Genomic DNA, 17,388 nt, shown 5'->3' with positions numbered 1-17,388 from the left:
AGAATGTGTGAAGCTGCCCTGGGCCATGTGGAGAGACTCCTGTCTGAAAGAACGAATAACAGGCTGGGTGTTGGTGGTGCACACCTTTAATCCCAGCACTCAGGAGGTAGATGCAGGCAGATCTCTATGAGTTGGGGGCCAGCCTAGACAGGCTCCAAAGCTATAGAGAAACCCAGTCTCGAACCCACCCCCGCCCCCCCAAAAAAAAAAGAAAAGAAAAAGAAAAGAGAACAGTTTGCTTTGAAGAAGTGTCAGCATGCTGAGCATGCAGATGACCTCGAGACTTCCTGTGACAGGATAACGTTCATGTGAGACATAAGTAAATGGCATTAAACAGTAAAGAATTCCAGGAGATGCTCTGAAATCACAGGAAACTACAGTCCAGCCATAAATGCACTACTTAGATATTTTCCCTCTAGTCTGACTGGGTTTTAAATTTCTAGTTCAAGAAGTTTTTCGTTGTAGAGAGTTAGGCTTGCCATTGATAGTCAATTTAAGTTCTGTCTCTTGAGAGTAAAACATAATGTCAGATGGTAATGAAACCTGATTTTTTGTTGCTGTTTTTTTTATTTTATTTTTTTTATTTTCGAGACAGGGTTTCTCTGTAGCTTTTGGTTCCTGTCCTGGAACTAGCTCTTGTAGACCAGGCTGGCCTCGAACTCACAGAGATCCGCCTGCCTCTGCCTCCCGAGTGCTGGGATTAAAGGCGTGCTCCACCACCGCCCGGCTGTTGTTTGTCTTTTATGGTTCTCATTTTATTGATGTAACCTCAAAGTCATGGCCCAGATGGTGGACTGTTTTTTAAAATTCATGGGTGAGAGAAATATTCAGATTTTACACTCTCCATATTTCCACGTAAAAGAATGTAAAGCAGTAAGTGTGTCCCAATGTAAAGACAGTTCAAACTGAATGCATTTAAAATAAGAGAGATGGAAAAATTTGTAGGTCACTAATGAAAGGGATGAATGGGATTTAGCAATTTAGAAAGAGGCACAAACTCATATTCTACTTCAGCGGTTTAAGATTGCAGAAAGTGTTTAAACAATTAAATGTGTTGGAATAGTAAAAGAAGATACCAGTTACACACTGTACCACAGGCTTTTTAGTCACACACAGAGTTCACCAGGACACTGGCACTTGCATAGGAAAGAAATTTTTAAAAACTGTGTACAACTTATCTTATCCTATCCCTTATGACTTTATTCCTGTGGTGGCAGGTGACAATTTAATTTATACTGTTATTCCATTCTTGTTAAAAGCTTTCACTTGGGAGTATCCCACTCAGAGTTTGGACCTGGTCTGCTTCACCTCCAAGGACATCAGGGCAAGCACAGGAGCTTGTGTAGCTTTTACATATTGGTGTATCTTGATGGGGAGATGCCTGCTGCGCTTCTCTCCCTGGTGACTTGTTTAGAATCCTCATTGGCTTCTGTGAAAATGTCCATGAGCCTACCTGAACAATAGATGTTCTGAGCCATGCTGGTTGGAGCTTGACTTTTGGCATGTTTTGTGAGTATCCACTGTTGATCTTCGTGCTATGGCTTTTGGACATTTCATAGTCCCCTGTTCCTTTTCTAAGGTCACCACAGTAAACTTTACAAAGTATTTGTGTGTATGTGTGTATAATAAAATATACTAACTGTAAAGTTTACCATTTAGCCACATTTAAATATAAAATTCATTAACATTAAATATATTCAATCAATATGCAACTGTCACTACTATTTCCAGAATTTTATCCCTGTCCTAAATACAAATGCTATGCTCATTATTTCCCTCTTGCCTTTCTTCTTAGCTCTCTTAACCTAAATTTTACTTTTTATCCCTCTAAATTTGACTAGGTATCTCATATAAGTGAATCCTCAATATTCATTCTTTTGTGTTTGCTTATTTAACTTAAAAGACTGTTTTTAAAAGATCCATCCATGTAACATGTTCTGAAACTTTCATTCCTCCTTCTGAGTGGATACTACTCATTTGTATGCATATAGCACATTTGGCGCATCTATAGGGCTTGGCCATTTCTGCTTCCTGGCTACTGTGATATTGCTGCTGTGAATACTGGTGTATGAGAATCTAGTTAAGTCTCTGGTTTCACTTCCTTTGATCGTCTGCACAAAAGGAGAATTGCTTTTTGTGTCAACGATATCTTGTAGACCTAGGGCCTGGCAACTGCTCAATCCATTCTTGACTGAAGTGGGCAGGACACAGTGATGTGGGCAGCACATTGTGATGTTGCCTTTGCATCCGTTTGGCCACATATTTTTCTCAGTCGTCTCTCATGCGTTCTTGATGCTGGCCGAATGAGAGTACTTAAGCGTTGCTGAGATATTTTCTTAACAAAAGAACAATTTATCATTCCCTGTGACACTGTCCAAGCTTTCTGTTTGTTTTCCCCTAGGAGTGGATGCGCCAAGTTGCTCACACCTCTTCTCCCCTCACGTACTTGTCCTCATCCTCCATTCTAGTTCCTATTCTTGTTGTCAGGGGTTTTCTTTATTCTGTATACACTTTGCCTTTTAGGAGGAGGCTTACCAAAAAGCACACCCATATCTCCATTTTGCTCTTAATATGTAAAAAGTGATTAAAGATTCTAATACCTCTTTTCTTCTACAAAGTTGGTTCTGATCATTAAAAGAAGCTTGAGATACAAAGTTGAAATCTACCTTTTTTTACTTCTTAGATAATACCACAGTTCCTATAATAAGAACATCATCAATTCAGTAAGTGGGGAATTTCAAGATAATAAAAAACTGGAGTAATATGTTGAAATGACTGCCTCTAGCATACTAGTAAGCGTATTAATAAGACTTATTTGGCCCATTTTTGGCTGCTTTCTCCTTTTTGCTTCCATTTTCTACCCTACTACATGAGTTTTGGTTTATGAACACACACCACTGTGGACAGTCAGAAGAGCCACTCTGGGCTTGAGAGGCTCTGGAGAGAGGCTTCAGGTGTGTGCCTCTTATTAGTATAAACATACACAGTTTTGTTTTCAGATATGGAGGGGATTGTCAGGCCGTTGACATTGTGGGTCAACCTTCGATACACATAGTAAAATAGCCCAAGAAAGTTAGGGATGACAAATTGGCTGGCTTTTGTTTTTCTTTAGCTATACAGGTTCAGACTACTATTTTGTCTGATTATTGATTTCTAATGGCTTTGGTGTAACCTTAATTGGGCGATTGAAGTCTAATCCAGGTTTGAAATAAAACCATGGTGTTTGTAGATATGCAGGCTTCTGGGCTGATTGAGTAGTGATTGAGAAGGCAGTGGGACTCCTCACTGATGCTCTCGGGTTCCTAGTGACTACAGAGCCACAATGAATCATCACCATGAATGGAAACAGAAGCTATCACGAGTGTCATTTCCACGGCCTTCAGCCTGGTGAATAAAAAGGGAAAGCTGCGGGGCTGGAGAGATGGCTCAGAGGTTAAGAGCACTGGCTGCTCTTCCAAAGGTCCTGAGTTCAATTCCCAGCCACCACATGGTGGCTCACAACCATCTGTACTGAGATCTGGTGCCCTCCTCTGGAGTGTGGGCATACATTGAGGCAGAATGTTGTATACATAATAAATAAAAGAAAGCTTTAAAAAAAGGGGAAAGCTACAAACTCTACGCAGAGGAAACTCTAATGGAGATGTCAGCAGACTCGCTTCCATCATATAAGTGCCCCTACTTTCTTTGTCAATGCTTGCCTGCAAATTCTAGCTCCTAGACCTACTTCTGTCTTTGTGTCCCTCCTTATTGTGTGCTCTGGTTTACATTTGGAGCAGAGACCTTGTTACAGCTGAGAAGTTGCTGAGCTAAGGTTGTTTGTTTTTCCCAGCACAGGGTCCCCTGTTTCCCAGACTGGCCTTGAATTTGCTTTGTGGCCAAATACGATTTTGAACTTCTGGTCTCTCTGCTTTCAGCTCTCAGGAGTGTTGAGTCTACAAGATGTGTGACTGTATCCGGTTCATTTGATGCTGGAGATTTAATCCAGGATTTTATGGATGCTAGGTGAACACTTTACCAACAGAACCATATCTGCAGCCTGAGCCAAAGTCTCTTCTTCAACTCCTTTCTAATGGCTCATTTCAGAAATTCAGAGCTTCCAACGGAATCTTCTCTTTAATTCTCTTCCTCTGCGCTCGTTTATCAGTGTGTGGTCTGGATTCATGGTGGGCCTGAAATTTTTAATGATAGACAAATTATTCTCTAAAAATGTATTTTACATTTAGGTCAAAACATGAAATTGTCAAGCAATATTTGTGTTCAAAATAATGGCCAGGATGATAAAACCCGGCACTGCAGCTGCGAACTGTTTACTAACCTGTGTGTTGTGTTCTCCTTGGAAACACTGGGATTATTCTTGTCTGTTTTGGCCTGGTCCGTTCAGCGTACTTTGACCATGTTCCATGCATGTTGTTTTGAAAGCATATTTGGGTCAGTGTCCAGCCTTCTAATTTTAAGACAACTTAGGCCACGTTTCTCTCAGACTTTTTGTTCTGATTCTGCAAAGTGACTGGAAATATTGATTCACAGAAGGCAGCTTGCCTCATCGTTTAATTCAGAGTTCTTACACTTGACTGCTCAAGAGTATCATGTGAGGATCTATAAGAACGTTTAAAGATTCATTAAATCAAAGTCTTCATGATGCTTTCCCTTGGGTCTGCTTTTAAGGGTTGCCCATGCTTCTGACAATCAGACAAACTGGGACCTTTCATGTTCAGGTCAGATGCCTGTCTAAATTAGGGAATTCCCAAGCCACAGGTGTGTGTGTGTGTGTGTGTGTGTGTGTGTGTACACCACCACAATGCTTTCTATGTTGGAGACTCAATCCCTGAGCTTTGCAGATGGTTCATCGGGACTCAGCTCTAAGCAACTCTAATGTCTGTGACAACTGAATAGGTGCTATTTGTCTCAGACGAGAAGCACTGAACCATATCAATGTTTACAGAGAAGAATAAAGTCTTGTTTTAAGGCTGCCCAAAGACACTGCCTCGAATTACACTGTCCATACCATTACTACGAAACTCAAGTCATAGGTATGGCTGAAATTTACAGGCTCAGGGATTAACTTTAGAAGGGTATAAGAAATAAGCCTGGGGTTCATCTCTTAGAACTAGAGCCCTAAAGAAGGGAAAGAAACACTGATAACAAGATAAGTCTGGCATGCCAGTCTTTTCCTCACAAAACATTTAGCATCTTTTATGAACATAAGTGTTGGTTTTGCTTTTGAACTTAAAGCCCAAGGCGGAAAGTTTCAAGCGCAGCTGCATCCAGAGACTCAAGTTCAGAAACTGTCAGTTCTCCATCTCCTTTGGCTCTCAGCTGCTTATCTTGTCCAATTGTCCTCCTCTCTGAGCAGCCTCCTCAAATGGCAGGAAAAAAGATGGTCGCTGGCCACATCAAATGCTTCCCTCTATGCCATGCCACAAAGCCGCCGCCTCTCTGGTAGTCTCCAGTCTAAATGCAAGGGGAAGCACCGGTTAGCCCTGCTTGAGTCCCCTTTCTTTCCCTGCATTTGTTCAGATGAAATAGGGACTCATTAGCCTATGTGACTCCCCTCGGTTTGGAGGACACTGCATGTCTACCGGCACTACTGAAGGTAGAGCATAGTTGTTCCCTAGGGAAAACAGGGAGAGCTAATAAGTGGAGGAAAAAAAGGTTCTCTAAAAAACAAAGCAAACAGTTAGCTGTGTCAGCCTGAAATTCCAGCAGTCATCAAAGGCTGCAGTCAGCAGGGAGGCATGCATCATGCCATTCCGGGGTGGGAACACAAGATTCTTTCCTGGCTGTTTTTAATGGCCAGTGGGAAGGATGGGTGACTGAAATGGAGTTACATTTTACCACACCTTTTAGTGTTAGCCGCCTGCATTGGGACAGTAAATGAACATGTAGAGCATTATTTTGAAAAATGGGCTTATTATAAACCTTTCTAAGAGAAGTGTGCTGACCCACATGGAAAAGTAATTAAGACTTTCTGGCCCTCATGTATGCATATGCAAATGTCTCTGTACAGTGAGATTATGACCTTGGACATGAACCGCCTACAGTGTCCCAAAACCTGTTTAGTGGTGCTTAATAAGGAAAGAAGTAATGAGGAAATGTTAAGCTAAAAATGTGTAATTCAAAATTCATTAAAGTCACCCCTGAAGTACTTCTTCCCAGATATTGAAAGCAAGTAATTAAAGGAATTCTTTTCCCTGGCTCCAGTGATGCCTTTATGACATTATTATAAAGTCAAGGTCAAAAAATAATTTAGAGTTTCATTCAGCATTGTATAATGTGCCCTTTAAAAATGTTCCATGATGGATTCTGATTGGTATTTGGCAATATATGTTGTACATAACGTTTGGATTCAGATGAACAATAATTTGCAATTTAGCTATCACTAATTAGCATCATTTAAAGGAGATTATTATTGCCTCTTCATGTTATGAAAGACATTTTTCTCGGCTCCGCTAATGCAAACTGTTTTCTCCGTTTTCAAGATTTAACTATTTGTATTTAGGTTACTGGAATGGAATTTTGGGCCCCCACCATTCCGCTTTCTCTTTTTACTTGACACATAATGGAACAGTAACTGTGTGACAGACACCGTTCTAAGCCTTTCGTGTGCATTTTGCCTACCTCTGACAGCATCTGGAAGCCATAAATGCTTTGACTGCCTTGATTTTGCATATGCCACAGAAACTAAATAACTTGCTGAGTTGCATGACTATTTAGTTCTGGCCCCAGGATTCCAGTCCAGTTTTGTTTGTATTCAAAGTCCCAGTCCTTGACCCCCAGTCTTTTTCTTCTCTTTCTCCCTTGCTAACCCATGATTTTACTAAAGCCCCTAAATTAAATGGAGGAATCTGACTGTATAAATCACCCGTTCCTCCAACCTAACTGTTTTTTTCTTATTAAACTGGAATAGAAACTTTAAGTATGTCAATTTCTATTTGAGCTGTTGTTTATATCTACATAATTGTATTATGTTCATATTTTCATCTACAACATTTGTATATCTATGCAAAGTTATTTTGTCATATTGTATGCATGCATGCATGCTTCCACCTCTGCTTAAAGCATTTTTGTATACTGATACAATTTTAGGATATATTTATCATATTATGTAGTCTGAGGTTTTCTGTCCTGCCTGGTTCCTGCAATCGTTAAGTCCCAAAGAAATCACACAGAGGTCTACATTAGTTATAAACTAATTGGTTCATTAGCTCAGGTTTTTATTAACTCTTATAACTTATATTAGCCCATTATTCTTGTCTATGTGGCTTGGTACCTTATTCGGTGAGGCAGTCACGTTGCTTCTTCTGTGGCTGGTTCAGGACTGCATCCTCTTCCAAGAATTCTACTGTTCTCCTTGCCCCATCTCTAATTCCTGTCTGATTGTCCCACCTATACTTCCTGCTTGACTACTGGCTAATCAACATTTATTTAAAATAAAATTGACAGGATACAGACCATTGTCCCCCATCAATATTACAATGTATATTTCTACCTCTGATCAAGATACTTATACATTGTTTACATTTTGAGGTCATTGTCCTCATTTGTTGCACATTTGTTTATTGTATAATGTTCTAACATAAAGTCTTAGTCTTTAAGTTATATTGGTATTAAGAATTACAGATCAATAGTCATCTATGTTTGTCATACTTATAGTTAGACTAATCAGGTTCTCTAGATACATAGAAATTGTATTTTACATAGATAGGCAATCTTCAGCCACTTCAAAGAGCTGTAGAATATTGCATTTAAATAACTTAGGGTTCTATTAAAGTGAGACACAATTTTGCTCCTGGTAGGACCAATCTATTCCTGAGAAAATGTTGAGCACTAAAGACACTCTACTTGGAGCTTGTTTTCTTCTTGGCAAAGCTGGCTTTTGGGCAAGGAACTGTGCATGCATCGACCACTGACAAAATGCACAATGTTCAGACAAGACAAGCAGAATACAAGAAAAAAAAATGACAGTCAAATCTTGCCAAGACAGAGTAAGATGGTTTTTAAAATATTTCTTGCCTCTAAAAATGGTTTGTCAGTTACTCTAGGCCTTAGTCAAAGTTGATTGCTCCAACATTAAAAATGAGACTTTGGGTGATAGCCCAGGTAGCCAATTGTCTCTGTCATTTGTTGCATATTTTAAAGTCCTTACCTAGGTCCTTGGGCAGCAGAGGAGAGAGTGCCTGAACTGGCCTTGTCCCTTATCCACACTGATGAATATCTTGACTATCACCATAGAATCTTCATCCGACAATGGATGGAGATAGAGACAGAGACCCACATTGGAGCACTAGACTGAGCTCCCAAGGTCCAGATGAAGACCAGAAGAAGGGAAAAGATGAACAAAAAAATCAGGACCGCGAAGGGTGCATCCACCCACTGAGACAGAGTGCCTGATCTAATGGGAGCACACCAAATCCAGCTGGACTGGGACTGAACGATCATGTGATCAAACCAGACTCTCTGAATAGCGTTGACAATGGGCGCTGACTGAGAAGCCAATGATAATGGCATTGGAATTTGATTCTACTGCATGTACTGCCTTTTTGGGAGCCTAGTCTGTTTGGATGCACACCTTCCTAGACCTGGTTGGAGCGAGGAGGGCTTTGGACTTCCCACAGGGCATGGTACCCTGACTTCTCTTAGGACTGGAGAGGAAGGGGGGAGGGAAGTGGGAGGAGGGGATGAGGTGGAAATTTTTAATAAATAAATAAATAACAGAATCACAAAAAAAATTAAAAGTTGCTTGCTGCTTACTCACGTAATATTATTTCCCTTCTCAGATCTTTGATGGTGTTGAAGACTAGATAGTTGTAGTTACTTTCCTCTCATGACTTTGCAAAGTTATTTAATATACAAGACTTAAACTGATTTGAGTAAAATAATTATTAAAACATTTATCACATGTTTCTTGCTTGATATATTGGTTCTTATTGTATATAATTTTGTATTAGGCTTAGAACTCTCTTATTCAAGCAAAAGGGCAAAATGCTGTAGGAACTCCTACTGCCCGTAGCCTTTATATTACCAGTCCACTTGGATGTGGCCTTTTATACTATTTATGCTGATATAAAGTATGCATCTGGCATCTTTTCCAGCTGTGGGATTCAGTTGCTGTACCCCATTACAGCAGAGGATTGTGATCTGTGATTCTACCCCTAAAGAAATGACCTTCTATTATACTCAATTCTGAGCTAGTGTGAGATTACTTGTAAGTGTCCTTCTTCACATATTCACAGACATTTCTAAACCAGATGAAGGTTCTCTTTAAAATTCTCTCATCTCTACTTTTTAATGTGTAAAATGAAATATAAAATAACTCCAGTACAATATTGGCCTGTAATATTTTACTTAGTAGTTGAGGAAGTGTGAGTGGCCTGACTTTTGCTGGGGTCACCCCAAAGCAGGTTGGAGAATTTTACCCTAAGAGGAGAGTACCTGAACCTATTGGGATAAAGAAAGAGGCCTTAAGTGCAAGGTGATGGATTTAAAACATTTCTCTCAGAAAGTGCAGCTTCTCTTTGATGGACAGTGAAAGGAAAGAATGTTTTAACTAGATGCATGCAGTAGAAGGAGCCAGGGCATGTAGTTCATACTGAGGAGTAGGAGTTTGGGGTCAAAGAGCAGCCAGTTTCTTCCAGTGTTTTGGGCAAAAACCTGACTACCTTTTCAGTGCCTAGTATAACATTGGTTGACCCTGATTGTTGGCTTGGCTGGATCTAGAATTGTGTAGAAAATAAGCTGCTTGTCTTGTCTTGCTATATTATCTAGATTAGATTAGATTAGATTAGATTAGATTAGATTAGATTAGAGCCCAATTCTTTTAGGCTCATCTGTGAGAGCTTTTCTGGCATAGGTTAGTTGCAGTGCAAAGACCCATCCTAACCCTGGACCAAATCCAAAAGAGAAAGTGAACTGTCAAGGTATTTGACAAAATACACCAGTGGTACTTTTGGTCAGAACAAAGAAAGTGTGTGTGTGTACTGAAGATCTAAAGGTAGGTACAAAATAATTAGTACAAAATATAGCATGTGGTGTGCTTCCAAGTGACACTATTGTAGTATACTCATAAATACATGGTGCACCAAAGATACATGATCCTGCTCTGGCTTTGGTGGTGATGGAAGGCTGAACTTCAGGGATTGGATTATTAAGCTATTGGCAGATAATTTAAGAGAAATTTAGGCCTTGGGTCTGAAGTAAACAGAGTGACAGGGACATCGGAAAGCTCATTACTTTCCCCAGCTGTTAGTACCTGAACTGAGGTGACATTCATGGCTGGTTTATCAGCTCCAGTTTGAACCATGTTGCCTGGTGTCTTGGTTACTATTCTATTGCTGTGACAAAAACCAAGGCAATTTCTAAAAGAAAACACTTCATTGGGGGTTTGCTTACAGTTTCTGAAGGTTAGTCCATGACCACCGTGGTAAGGAGTACAGCAGCAGGCAGGAAGGAAGGCAGGCAAGCAGGCTTGGTGCTGGAGCAGTACCTGAGAGCTTACATATTGAGATAACAACCACGGGACAAGGAGAGAAGCACACAGAAACAAATCACTGGAACTGAGTGGAGGAATCGCTCGTGGAGTCCTGGTCTAAGCCAAGTTGTCCCAAGTGCGCCAAGGCGTGGAGATCCGGCGGGAGACGCAGAGTCAGAGCACGCCCGTTTCCCGTCTCGCAGCTGGCACAGCTAGAGCCACGATCGCAGCGCGGCCATGGAGCCCAGCAGCAAGAAGGTGACTGGCCGCCTCATGCTGGCCGTGGGAGGGGCAGTGCTCGGATCCCTGCAGTTCGGCTACAACACTGGTGTCATCAATGCCCTCCAGAAGGTTATTGAGGAGTTCTACAACCAGACATGGGTCCACCGCTATGGAGAATCCATCCTGCCCACCACGCTCACCACGCTCTGGTCACTCTCGGTGGCCATCTTCTCCGTCGGTGGCATGATTGGCTCCTTCTCTATGGGCCTCTTTGTTAATCGCTTTGGCAGGCGGAACTCCATGCTGATGATGAACCTGTTGGCCTTTGTGTGCCGTGCTCATGGGCTTCTCCAAACTGGGCAAGTCTTTTGAGATGCTGATCCTGGGTCGCTTTATCATTGGAGTGTACTGTGGCCTGACCACCGGCTTTGTGCCCATGTATGTGGGAGAGGTGTCACCTACAGCTCTCCGCGGAGCTCTAGGCACGCTGCACCAGCTGGGCATCGTCGTTGGCATCCTCATTGCCCAGATTTTCGGCCTGGACTCCATTATGGGCAATGCAAACTTGTGGCCTCTGCTGCTCAGTATCATCTTCGTCCCAGCCCTGCTACAGTGTATTCTGTTGCCCTTCTGCCCTGAGAGCCCCCGCTTCCTGCTCATCAATCGAAACGAGGAGAACCGGGCCAAGAGTGTGCTGAAGAAGCTTCGCGGGACAGCCGATGTGACCCGAGACCTGCAGGAGATGAAAGAAGAGGGTCGGCAGATGATGAGGGAGAAGAAGGTCACCATCCTGGAGCTGTTCCGCTCGGCCGCCTACCGCCAGCCTCTCCTCATTGCTGTGGTGCTGCAGCTGTCCCAGCAGCTGTCGGGTATCAATGCTGTGTTCTATTACTCAACGAGCATCTTCGAGAAGGCGGGCGTGCAGCAGCCTGTGTATGCCACCATCGGCTCCGGTATCGTCAACACAGCCTTCACTGTAGTGTCGCTGTTCGTGGTAGAGTGAGCTGGACGGCGGACTCTGCACCTCATTGGCCTGGCTGGCATGGCAGGCTGTGCTGTGCTCATGACCATCGCACTGGCCCTGCTGGAACGGCTGCCCTGGATGTCCTATCTGAGCATCGTGGCCATCTTTGGCTTTGTGGCCTTCTTTGAAGTAGGCCCTGGTCCCATCCCATGGTTCATTGTGGCTGAGCTGTTTAGCCAGGGGCCCCGTCCTGCTGCTATTGCTGTGGCTGGCTTCTCTAACTGGACCTCAAATTTCATCGTGGGCATGTGCTTCCAGTATGTGGAGCAACTGTGTGGCCCCTATGTCTTCATCATCTTCACGGTGCTCCTGGTGCTGTTCTTCATCTTCACCTACTTCAAAGTTCCTGAGACCAAAGGCCGGACCTTCTATGAGATCGCTTCCGGCTTCCGGCAGGGGGGTGCAAGCCAAAGCGACAAGACACCTGAAGAGCTGTTCCACCCTCTGGGGGCTGACTCCCAAGTGTGAGGAGCCCCACACCCAGCCCGGCCTGCTCCCAGCAGCCCCACGGATCTCTCTGGAGCACAGGCAGCTAGATGAGACCTCTTCCAAACTGACAGATCTCAGGCGAGCTGGGCTTGGGCCCCTTTCATCAGCCAGCAATGATGTCCAGAAGAATATTCAGGGTGGCTGCAGAATTCTAATGAAAGCAAGACCGTTGCTCAAATCTGTTCAGATAAGCAACAGGTTTTATAATTTTTTTATTACTGATTTTTGTTACTTTTTTTTTATCAGCCACTCTCCTATCTTCACACCCTTGTCTTCACCTTGAATGGCTCAGTGCCTGAGGGTGGGGACCAAGCCCTGTCCAGACACAATGCCTTCTTCGCCAAGCTAATCTGTAGGGCTGGACCTATGACCAAGGACACACTAATCGAACTATGAACTATGAGGCTTTACCCCAGGAGGTGGTAGCTGCCACCCCCTTCCGCAGGCCCGGATCTCCCCATTATAGGGGTCGGGCTCCATTTTAGGATTCGCCCATTCCTAACTCTTCCTTCCCAACCACTCAATTAATCTTTCCTTGCCTGAGACCAGTTGGAAGCACTGGAGTGCAGGGAGGAGAGGGGAAGGGCTAGCCAGGTTCTAGTCTCTTGTGCACTGGGGGCCAGACATCACCACGAGAAGGGCCTCGGAGGCTGAGAACTCACTGTTGAAGACATGGACACTCCTGCCCTGCTGTGTATAGATGGAAGATATTTATATATTTTTGGTTGTCAATATTAAATACAGACACTAAGTTATAGTCTATCTGGACAAACCCACTTGTAAATACACCACCATACTCCTGTAACTTTACCTAAGCAGATATAAATGGCTGTTTTTTTTTAAAAAAAAAAAAAGAAAGAAAGAAACAAATCACTGGGAATGGCAAGAGTTTTTGAAATCTCAAAGCCCACTCCCAGTGGCACACCTCCTCCAACAAGGGCATACCCCCTAGTCCTTTCCCAGCAGCTCCACCAACTGCAGACCAAGCATTCAAACACATGAGTCTATGGTCCCTTCTCATTCAAACTGCCATACCTGGTGTCTTCCTGGTGTAAACTAAAATGAAAAGCACCCTTTTCCAAGACCGTTTTGTTAATTTTGCTCACTTTGTTCAGCTGTAGATTAGCTGTTCATACGATCATTAGCACCAGGATCTGACACGCCAACAATAAAACATAGATTTACAACTTACCCCAAATGAATTATTAGATTATGTCTAATAGAAGATTATGCTAATGAGCAGTCTTGCAAAGTAACATGTCTCATCATGGGACATGGGCCAATCACAAAGTTCTGCATTTTGATGGACTTGGGGCCTGTGTTGTCTGAGAGACCCTCCCAGTTCCGCTATTCTACAGGTCTATATATTTTTGAATTTTATTTTATTATATTGCGTGTCTATGTGTTTGCCTGCATAATGTTTGTGCATCACATGGCCTTGTGCCCATGGAGGCCAAAGAGAGTACTGAAGCCCCTGGACCTGGCTTCCCTGTAGGTTTTGAAAATTGAACTTGGTTTCTCTGGATGAGCAGTTACTGGTCGTAACTACTGAGCCATCTCTCCAGCCCCAGTTCTATATATGTTTTCATTATGACTTCATTTTGACTTCTAATTTCCCCCCTTAAATGCTGACAGGTTCCTATTTAAGGCATTCCTTCGGGACTGCTGTCAAATATCCATTTCTGACTTAAAAAGTCCTCCCCCACTCTGCTTTGTGTAAATCGGACCAGCTTATGCCACCTCCTGTCTCGTCTGCCTCTTGTATTTTCTGTGCTCTTCTGAAGGTAGATGTCAGCTGCTCGGTTGCCCACTTGTGAGTTATGCTGTAACCTTGAGATGTGACTTGTTGAGGTCAGGCTTCTTGAACTCACCCAGAGGAGCGTGTGCTCTTTGTAATCCTTCGCCTCCCTGGGATGTCAGTTCTCTCTGGCCAGGGCTCATTCCTGTCTCTTTATTCTGCATCATCTTGGTGACAAAGACAGAAGCTGAATAACCGGAGGTTTTCCTTGCAGCTGTCGTTAGGGAGCTCTAGAGCTTTGGCACAGCCTGGGCCACAGCTTGCTGTGACCTTGACCATCATTGCCACTTTGAGAAGCTTTGGTTGTTGGCTCCAAGTCACTGTGGCCTTTGTCTTACTCTGCTTCTCATTAGCCTGTCTCTGGCAGATTTACTTTTTCATTGCTTGAATGTTCTTTTCTGCATATTTAGTGAAGACCAGCACTGACTTCTGTCTAGCGTGTCTGATGAGCACTGTAAGCATCTACTAAGCTAAGTACCAGTTGTGGAGGGATTTTTGCCATTGTTTGGCCTCTTTCTTTACCTTTCAGAGGTAAAATGCCAGCAAATGGTAAATCTCTTAGCTGGCTCAGCCCGGCATCCCAGCAGTGAGTTCTGTCTATGCATCTGGAAAACAGCCCAGGCACATGCCCTTCTCTTCTCTACCCTACAACCATCTATCAAAATGCTCCTCATCTAGCAAATTCAACTCAGGCCATCATGGTTTCCTGGGCCTCAACTGATATCATAATTTGTCTGAAGGATGACTGTCCTAGTTAGCATCATTTATCAACTTTACACGCCTGGAAATCTCAACTGAGGAATTGTGACATCAGATTGACCTGTGGGCTTTTCTGAGAGATAGTTTCTTGATTGTTATTTGATATATAGGAGGGCACAGCCCACTGTGGCCCAAGAGCCTGGGCTGTAGAAGAAAGATAACTAGGTAAACCAGAGGAATTAAGTCAGTAAGCAGAATTTCTCTTGGGTACCCACTTCAGTTCCTGCCTTGAGTTCCTGCTTTGGTATTCCTCATGGTGGGTGGATTTTAATCTATAAACCAAACAAACAGTTTTCTCTTCCAAGTTGCTTTTGTTCAGTGATTTATCACAGAAACAGAGAGGCAAATTGGAACCATGGACAAGTGCACTTTGTGTTCCTGCTTTTATTTTTCCAACCTTTCTTACTTCTAGGAGACAATGAACACCTGGTAGACATTCTTTGCGGTCATGCTCATCTTATTTACCCTAAAGCACCAAGCATTTGTTTTGTACCCGGAAACCACTCATCAAGTATTGGATTGGTTTAAATCGTGTAGGCTTAAAATGACTATCAAAGTAATAAACATTTAAACTGAATTCTATAGTTACATATATTCTTAAAAGGACTACACAACAAATCATTGATAATGTTATTATAATCACCAGCCTACTTTTTTGGTAATTTTATTTGTAAGAGTATTTAAAGTATCCAAATTAAAATGTACATTTTTTTCATATATTTTTCATGGCACTATTTATTCTAAGCGCTAATTTCACATTCAGCATTCTTGGTGGATTACCTTTTGATTCACTGTTTTACTCGTTGTTTCTCCCACACTTATTTCCTAGCCCCCCAGTGAAGAGAAGTGATGGTGATGGACCTTGCATAGTCCTCTCCCTGGGCCCCTGCAGGAAAAAGCAATTAAGCAAAGCAGGTCCTGGAGGATTCCTCGCATTCCAGCTTTGCAATGTTGTCATCTACCATGGCCATCAAAATGTTTTCCTAGAACGCGGTCCATTTGAAAGAAGCATTGAGTCTAGCAACAGAGAAGGCTTGCTTTTAGTTTATCTCACGGCCTTTCTCCTCATGTTCCAGTCTCAGAGGGAATCATCAATTCATTCTGGCTTATAGGAAATACTGAGCATCACCATTGTGAATATTTCCTTAGACATAAAAAGAGTAAGGTGACTGAAAAGAAGGTGACAATGGAAGGTACAGGAATGGGAAGGCAAGTGTTGTTTCAGGGTATAAACCGAGAAAGGATATTCAACCACAGGAATCATGAGGCTGACACCAAACTAATTAAGCCTTATCAAAGCCTGTACCCTGACACAAAGTGGAGAGCGTGGAGAAGGGAAAGACCTTTTCTAATTAGCATAAAGGCCTTCTTCATTTATCAAGCTCTGCATGATAGGGCTGCATCTAATCTGAATGGACACCATTCTTTTCTAACTTAAGGCATCCTGTGGAATAGTGAAGTCCATGAAAATGAAGTAGCATGTGTACCATTGTGGGCTAAAACTAGAACCAGAGAAGTCACTTAACAATCTCCTACAGAAACACAAGGAAGAATGATGGCACCTTGGACAAGATAATGGCACTGGAGATGTGATTGGAGAACCTTTGATAAACTGGAAGCGAATGGGAAAGATGGGGAAAGTAAGAGGGAGCCTGGATCTCATCTAAGCATTGAATGGTTATTGTTCCTTCTACTGAGACTGGGAAACCCAGGAGGGATGGCCAGAGTAGTGAGGAAGAGAGTTAAGAGTTCCCCTTTGAGGTGCTGTCTGGGGATAAATCACTGGAATTCATAAAGAGTCCATGACAGGCTCAGCCTTCTGTGTCCCAAAGCCTAAGAAACAGAAGAGCTTTTGCTGGAAGTTTAGACAGTCATTCAACATATCTGGGCCCTTTGCCAATGGGATTTCTTATTCTTAAAATGTTCGGGGTTCCCCCCCACCCGGCTCACGGAGCAGCAAGCTCTGGCGGGTCCCCAGCGGTGCCGGGCGCTGGCTCCAGAGTCCGGCACCCAAGCTGCGGCAGAGGGAAGCCATGCGGCAGAATTCCCAATGCGCAGTGGTTGTGAGCAGACCCATGGACACAGAAAGTAGCCATAAAAGCATTTATTGAAAGGGGAGAAAGGGAGGAAGGGAGAGAGAGAGAGGGGGGGGAGGGAAGGAGGGAGGGAGGGAGGGAGGGAGGGAAGGAGGGAGGGAGGGAGAAGGGAAAGAGAGAGAGGAAATGCGTGCACATGCTGAAGAAACAAAAGAGGGAAGGGAAGATGGCTCGGGCAGGTCAGAGGTAATGGGAGTGGGCGTGGCTTGTCCCTTAAAGGGAAAGGAAAGCACAACAGGATTGTGTCTCCATCACTTCCAAAGTCCTTTTGGGCCATAAAACATGGTTATTCATTTCTATTTTCTTTTGTTCAACTTGGTGATATTCTCTATACAGGGTGTCCAGTTCAAAGGTAGAGGCTGGTACTGATAGTCAACTAATGCAGATTCTCTAAACTAAAAAGACAGCATCAACAACCTACATAAAATTGCCTAGGTATTTTTACAATGGTAATAGATACTTGGAGACTTGTGGATCCAGTTTCAAGCTTGTATTGCCAGTAAAAGGCTACTCTGCCACCATGGGTTTAGGG

At 43.1% G+C, this 17,388-nt stretch overlaps 2 protein-coding genes across 2 annotated transcripts in view; both read left to right on the top strand.

Moving 5' to 3' along the window:
- The window catches only part of Slc35f1 (solute carrier family 35 member F1), a 426,231-nt gene that overhangs the window by 178,307 nt on the left and 230,536 nt on the right, over window positions 1–17,388 (top strand). The gene's annotated exons all lie outside the window — the stretch shown is intronic.
- Window positions 10,568–13,027, top strand: LOC130867334 (solute carrier family 2, facilitated glucose transporter member 1-like). Its single transcript, XM_057759202.1, is given in 2 exon segments — window positions 10,568–11,019; window positions 11,021–13,027. Coding segments are annotated over 2 exon segments (1,476 nt in total). The 5' UTR covers window positions 10,568–10,705; the 3' UTR covers window positions 12,183–13,027.

Source organism: Chionomys nivalis, chromosome 2, assembly GCF_950005125.1.
Source record: "Chionomys nivalis chromosome 2, mChiNiv1.1, whole genome shotgun sequence".
Classification (NCBI taxonomy): Eukaryota; Metazoa; Chordata; class Mammalia; order Rodentia; family Cricetidae; genus Chionomys; species Chionomys nivalis.
This window is presented reverse-complemented; position numbering and strand designations above follow the sequence as displayed.